Source organism: Fulmarus glacialis, unplaced genomic scaffold (genome assembly GCF_000690835.1).
Source record: "Fulmarus glacialis isolate BGI_N327 unplaced genomic scaffold, ASM69083v1 scaffold37503, whole genome shotgun sequence".
Lineage (NCBI taxonomy): Eukaryota > Metazoa > Chordata > Aves > Procellariiformes > Procellariidae > Fulmarus > Fulmarus glacialis.
In genome coordinates, this window is record NW_009201668.1 from 37,925 (window position 1) to 44,198 (window position 6,274).

The following is a 6,274-nucleotide window of genomic DNA, read 5'->3' on the forward strand; positions in this document are numbered from 1 at the left end:
TTAAACCCTCCTGATGTTGCACGTAATGCAGGGTGTATGACTTGCTCACACCACTTCTCGTGCGTACACCTGACGCACACACACGAGCACGCTGATTTTTACTACCCAAGAGAAACCTTAGGTTGGTTAGATTTGAGACAAAAAGCAGCAGTCCATCACCTCATGTCGTTCTAAAAACCTGACATTTACAGAGCTCTTTCCAAACGAGTTCATTAAACACTGCATGCATCTTAAGGCCATATGCAGCAGTATAATTTAGAGCGTATATTTTATAGGTTTCTTTTTCTGGTTTACCCGCTGATTATTATGTGCTGTAAAACCTCAATTATCCTAACTAGTCAGGGGAATAAGAAAGGGAAATAAAAAGTAGGTGATGGAAAAGTATATGTTAACAAATGCCATGGAAAAGCAGTCCATGCAACACCAAGATTGTTTCGGTGTTATTAATGCCCTTTCTCTTTCTATAGAAAGATTAGTAGTATGAATAAAAAGCACAAAATGGCAACTAAACTGTCTCCCTCATTCTTACTATGTTCTTACAAGCAGCAGGCATTTAAAACCACTGTGGAGAAAAGCACAGCAAATTTTATCTTCCTTTTCACTGTGCAATAGACCTAGGTGGAACAGCACAACCCAAAATAAAGGCTGGATTTGGCCCAGCTGGTAACAAGAATGACTTGAAAGATACAAGAATATATCTGAAAATGTCTCCCCATAACATGTAAGTTTAACTACCTAATTCTTGCGGCGGGGCGAGGGGGGAGAGGGGGCAGACATACAGGGCTAAAATGGCTGCTGATACAACGGAAACTTTCCCAAATAATTTCAGCTTTCTCCATTTACATCTCAGCAACGTTTGGCACCCAAGCGCTGTTAGTTATGCCCTGAATAGTTGCCAGCACAAAATTCTGTACCTGAAAAAAAATCACAGAAAGAGCTGGGAATTCTTTTTAGTGTGTCAGACCTGTAAATCTGAGACCGTGAAACTTAGTCTCTGCTAAAACCAAAAAAGAGGGTATGTAAAGACGTGACAATATCAAAGACCCCAACCGTACAGTGACTTGTCCAAGCACATTATTACACATATACAGTTAACTGTTTACCACTTTCTCACGTACAGTGATTTTTAATGCACATTAAACCGCTAGCCTTAGCCAATTTCTGTAGCGTCCAAACTTGCTTACCAGTGTTTTTTAAGGCCAGTAATTTCTCATCAAAGTGGTTCCAATTGATTTGGCCTGACCCCATCTCAATGAAAGTATTTTCTATTTTCACTGCTGCCGTCAGGGATACATCTCTGAAGGATGCCCCTAAGTGTCCGCAGCCTGCACACCTGGTTTTTGAAGGTTGAGGAAGCTTGGCAGATGTTTCCGAACTCTCCGGTGCAGAGCAATCCTCTCCTTGCTTTCAAGAAGTTGACTTCTTTGCAGCAGCTTGCATATTCGTATTGACTCGCTTCTTTGCCGAGTAGTAATCTGGAGAACAACACATGAACAGCATTAGCCCTACGACACTGATAACGGCTGCTTTTCAAGAAATCTCTCAAATCTCATTTTCGTGTTGAAGAAGTCATTTAGACTTCTCTACGGCTCTTGAATGAACAAAACTAATACCTTTAGCATGTTCCACATAAAGCTACGTAATACCAAGTAAAACAAAGGAAATGTGCTGGCTTTTATCCAGTTGAGATCAAAAGACTTTGGACCCTCTTATGCAAGCTGAGCAATGTGACATTTCACTCCAACTTTTAGATCCACGGCTGCAGTGCTTTCCAGACAGAAATTCTTTTTCTTTTCCTCCTTAATAATAACAAAAAATACTCTGCAAAATAACATCAGAAGAACTATATATATGGGGCACTTTATTTCTGCTTATTAGATCAAACTGCAGATTCTAGGAGGACTGTATAAAACCTTGCACTGTCACTGAATTATAACTAATTCTTTGCTGAGAGAGTAAGCACTGTGGCTCATGGGGAACACACTCATTACGTTTTCATACGTACATGTGGTTGAATCTTTGTTTCAGGTGCAAACATAAATCAACCTTAACTACAGAACTGTGATTACAACACAGGAGTTTCCCTACGAGTTCCTTCTTTGCCTCCCAGCCTCGCACAAAAAATACATACTTTTTCAGCTAAATAAGGCAGGATTAGCTGAAATGGAAGCTAGATGCGTATTTATATTTAGAGTTCATGGGATTTACCTGGTGTAAATTGTCTGTATTCATAGTAATGAATTTGCTCCAATTTCAGTTGAGGATGTGGGCTCCATGATATTTAAACCTGAGCTTTCTATAGTCAAATTGGCAACACCTATCGAGTGCTAGCAGCGTAAAGTCTTGCATTAACTTCAACGCAGAACATTATTGGCAAGATGACTGGAATTCTGTAGGCTTTCACAGCCAAGTTTGTGCAAGGAGATTCCTGCAGCCAACTTCCTTAAGGATACGTCTGCATGGCACGGTGCAATGGAGCGCAGCGGTACCTGAGCTAGCCCTAAGTTAAACTTCTGGAGCAGGACGTGATCCCAAGGAAAGTATACTCTCCCGGGCAGGAGCATGGACTGTGAACTCAGTAGAAAAGCAAATCCCGCTATTACCGTAACCTGCTGTAGTCTCTCAGTGGAGCAGCAGAGGAAAGGAATAGCAGTAAGAAAGACAAGCTTACATTACCAAATGTAATCCTTACTACTTATTTCTTCCATTTAAAAGACTTCTATATAGCTATCCTCCCTTTTATTTTGGGAAGGGAAATGCATTAGGAATTATGCTTAGTGGATGAAATTCAGGAAAGACTTAAATAGTCGGTATTCCCATTTCTGCCTGTGAATAATTTTAGCAAGAGCCCAACTGCTCAGATACCCACATAATGGAGCCTAGTTTCAAAACTGATAGAGGTGCTTAAAAGCCAGGGAGATGCAGATTCCCCAGAGCCGTATTCAGATGATCTAGCCTCCATCTAAGATGCTAAACAGAGTCCATGGAAATTGGCTGGTTTGCCTAAGGGACCCTAAAGAGCACTTGCACTGGCATAAGTAAGGTACTGAGAAGGATGCTGCCTGCAGCCTGTCAGTTAGAAAGCCACAAGGACCGAGGAGGGAAAGATTACCTGCTTTCCTTTTCTCCCCAGCCATCTTACATGAACTATCTGCTTCAGAAGTAAGACCAGCTACTGAAAAGATAGGGTTGTTACCGATTTTCTCTGACCTTTTGCAAAGGAGGCAAGGATGTATGAATGTCTCCCAGGAGAGCCAAGGTCTAGGTATATCGGACTGAGGCAAGCCAAAAAGTTTGGAAGAGAAGAACAGGAGTGAAGAGCTGGCATGGTTTGCCAACCTTGATTAGTGGGGGGGGGGAAAAAAAAGAAAGGAAAAAGTGAAAAAGGCTTATAGCCTGTATCTGAGCTGCTTTTGAATTTGAGGGTCTCCCAGAAAACATGAGCAGAACCACACCAGGTCCGCAACAAAAAAGAGAGAATGGAGATGGAGTAAGTCTACATAAAAAGGTTGGGAGATAGAAGGGAAAATCCACTTTGTACTGGTTAGCTCTCTGCGTGTCTGAGGAGTCAAATGCAGCAGGAAAACCTCTGCTCCTTCCACTCTGGAGGCGCCAATGCCAACAAAACCCCATGGTTGGTTTTTAATATATCAACATTTATTTAATGGGCCACAGCTGTCTTTGAAAGTCTAAATTAAACACACATTGTTGGATCTTAACGTAAAAAATTACAGCGTTCTTGTTGACCAAAGCAGAATGCAGATAACCGGGTTCAAATCCAACCTCAGATCCTAATCCTAAACTAACCTTTCATTACAGGATGGCAGAAGATGAGCGAAGGGGTGGAAGCGTGGGGTCAGACCGTACCAGTAGGTATCACTTTCCCTGGCTCAGTTTTGCTTGCATTACTTCAGTCGTGCCAGGAGGGACAAGGTTCCTGCAGCTTGAGGGAAACTTCTAATGCACCCTTCAGCTGGCAATAAGGAGGAGGTGGGGGTGTGTGTGTGCGCGCGCGTGAGAGAAGGATTGAGAGACGGACTGATCTCCAAGCCTCACCAAAAGCAAAGACTGCAAACGATTTTCCTGGCCCATCTCGCACACCCAGATTCCTTGGGGAGAAGGATACTGTTGTTAGACTGAAGTTTTCTCTTATGAAAACACATGTGGGAAAGTGTTAAACTGTGCAGCATGGTATTTTGGTTTCCACATCCCCTGATGAAATGTTTCTTGCCTGGGGAAAACAAAACAGAAGAAAAATATCCCCTGGAAATATCTGCATAATTTACTCCCACACACCTAGTGAGAGATTTACAATTGAACAGCAGTTCCCTCAAACCATCACAACATTGTGCTCTGAATTACACTTCTGTACTCCTACCTGTAAATTATACTGTTAATTAGTTAATGGCTGTAAAGTGCTTTGGAGAAGAAAAGAACACTCATTAAATATCATTGTTCTGTACTCCAGCGTGCAATGTTCCACTGTTCATTAATCTCCAACCTCTTCCTGAACCTCTTGCTAGCAATTAAGTTTCATACCCTCAAATAACAAATTAGTCTATTGTCTGACTTAACTGAGATCAACATCACTGTTCAGAAAGTGTTTCCTGAAACCTTAGCTTCAATTATCTTCTGGGCAATTTCAAGCTGGTGTCTCACAACAAATTCCCAAAGGAAAATCCTTGGTCTACGTCTTGAAAACCTCAGTCTTGCATAAACCAAAACCCCAGTACAGACAAGGGAAATCTAATATATGGGATTAGTTTTTTCAAACAAACTCAAATCCCGTTGAGAAGAGAAAATGAGGGGCCAGATGTTCAGAAGAGCTTAGCATGCAGGATGCTGAGGACTTTCAAAAACCTAATGCTCTTTTATGGGTGCTGAAACCCACTCCTTTATACATCTGGCAGCAAGTCCTGGTGAGAGGCATTTGAAAACCTAGCCCCTTCTGCCGTCTGGCCAAGTTTAGGATCGATTTGCCCTTAAAATTCCTGGATGCCTTCACTGAGTATAATATCCAAGCTGAAGTTAGCAGGAGACCTGGCTGCTTTCTCGGGAAGCCAAACCTATAAGCAAGCAAAAAACCAAAACTCCCATCTGATGGGCAACCCTGTTTTCCTGTTGGGCTCCTGCTTGAGAAATCACCTCACTACTTTTCTTAAGACTGCCTTTTTAAACGTCTAACCCTCCTAATCATCCCAACTATCCTCCTGCAAGAAGCAGTCGTTATCTTATCGCTCGGTGACAAACCCAGAACAGACCCCCAGGGCCAGGAGGGGGTTTGTGGCACAGCACCTTTGAAAAACACAAGCCCCGTGCCCATCCATGATTTAGAATGTGCCTTCCTCCTCTTGCAGATGCTTCTTTGAAGGCTTGCATTTTCTTAAAGCAAGACTGGTTTACAGGCCCACCAGAGAATTTCTAAGCAGCTGCTGGGACCAGGTTTGATCATCTGAGACACACCAGGGTCTCACACACCTGTCAAAGATGTCTGTCTTCTTTTCTTCCCTTCCGAGATCCTCTTGCCCCCTGTTTTCTTGGAAGTTTTGGGTTTCTCAGTCAGTGTCACCTGGGCAAAGTGGTGACTCTTGTCCTCCCTGCCCAGGGGCCAGTTCAAGTGCTGCAGTGGTCTCCGAGCATCTCCCACCACGCAGCTGTGGTAGAAGGCAGGCACCTGGTGGCCCTCCAGCTCTTCCCACTGCAGGAGCCCCTCCGCTGGCATGTCCAGGAGGAAATTGAAGTTCCACTTCTGCTGGGCCCCCTCGACGCTGTTGCGCAGCATGTGCTGGAAGTCCTGCCGCAGCTGCTCGTGGTCTACGGGGCCAAAGAGGTTCCTCTGGGCATGGGTTGTCTTCCCCTGCCTCCGCTCCATCTTTCCTCTCCAGTGCCGCTCTCCGGCGTGTGTATACAGCAGTGACTCCCTGCCAAGGACAGAGAGACCATTAGCCACCCTTTGCACGCTCAGTTTAGTGGGCACTGCATACTCTTTAAGGGGAGTGTGGCAGTAAACCTAGATGCTTTTCATCCCGCTACAGGAAATCTTGGCTTATTTTGAAGGAAATTTATCCCAATCTCCAGTCCAGAGTGAGAATTCCCACCTATAGCATGTGTCTATAGAAGGATGGGGAAGGGTGAAAAGCTCTCACCTCTTTTGTGCACCCTTATTTCAGTGCACACTGAGTGAGGGCTTGCCCCAAGGGGACAGAGACGCACGAGGAAGTGGACAACATCCCTCGAGGTAGTGCAGGAAAAGACAGAAAGCACAGAAAGTTTT

At 43.9% G+C, this 6,274-nt stretch overlaps 1 protein-coding gene across 1 annotated transcript; it reads right to left on the reverse strand.

Annotated features, from left to right (window-relative positions):
* Positions 1-1,407: 1,407 nt before the first annotated feature.
* Positions 1,408-5,872, reverse strand: LOC104074047 (cyclin-dependent kinase inhibitor 1-like). The gene is made up of 2 exons (XM_009574020.1): positions 5,479-5,872; positions 1,408-1,475 (listed from the first exon to the last, which is right to left on the reverse strand). The coding sequence occupies exons 1-2, from the start codon at positions 5,870-5,872 to the stop codon at positions 1,408-1,410; spliced, it is 462 nt and encodes a 153-aa protein (XP_009572315.1).
* Between the last annotated feature and the right edge of the window lie 402 nt (positions 5,873-6,274).

What these genes read in the sequence shown, in the direction of transcription:
- LOC104074047 (XM_009574020.1), bottom strand. Translation starts at nt 5,872, where the DNA reads ATGGAGCGGAGGCAGGGGAAGACAACCCATGCCCAGAGGAACCTCTTT. An exon ending in AAGACAGACATCTTTGACAG is followed by an intron (nt 1,476 to 5,478) that starts GTGTGTGAGACC and finishes GTTGTTCTCCAG; the next exon opens with ATTACTACTCGGCAAAGAAG.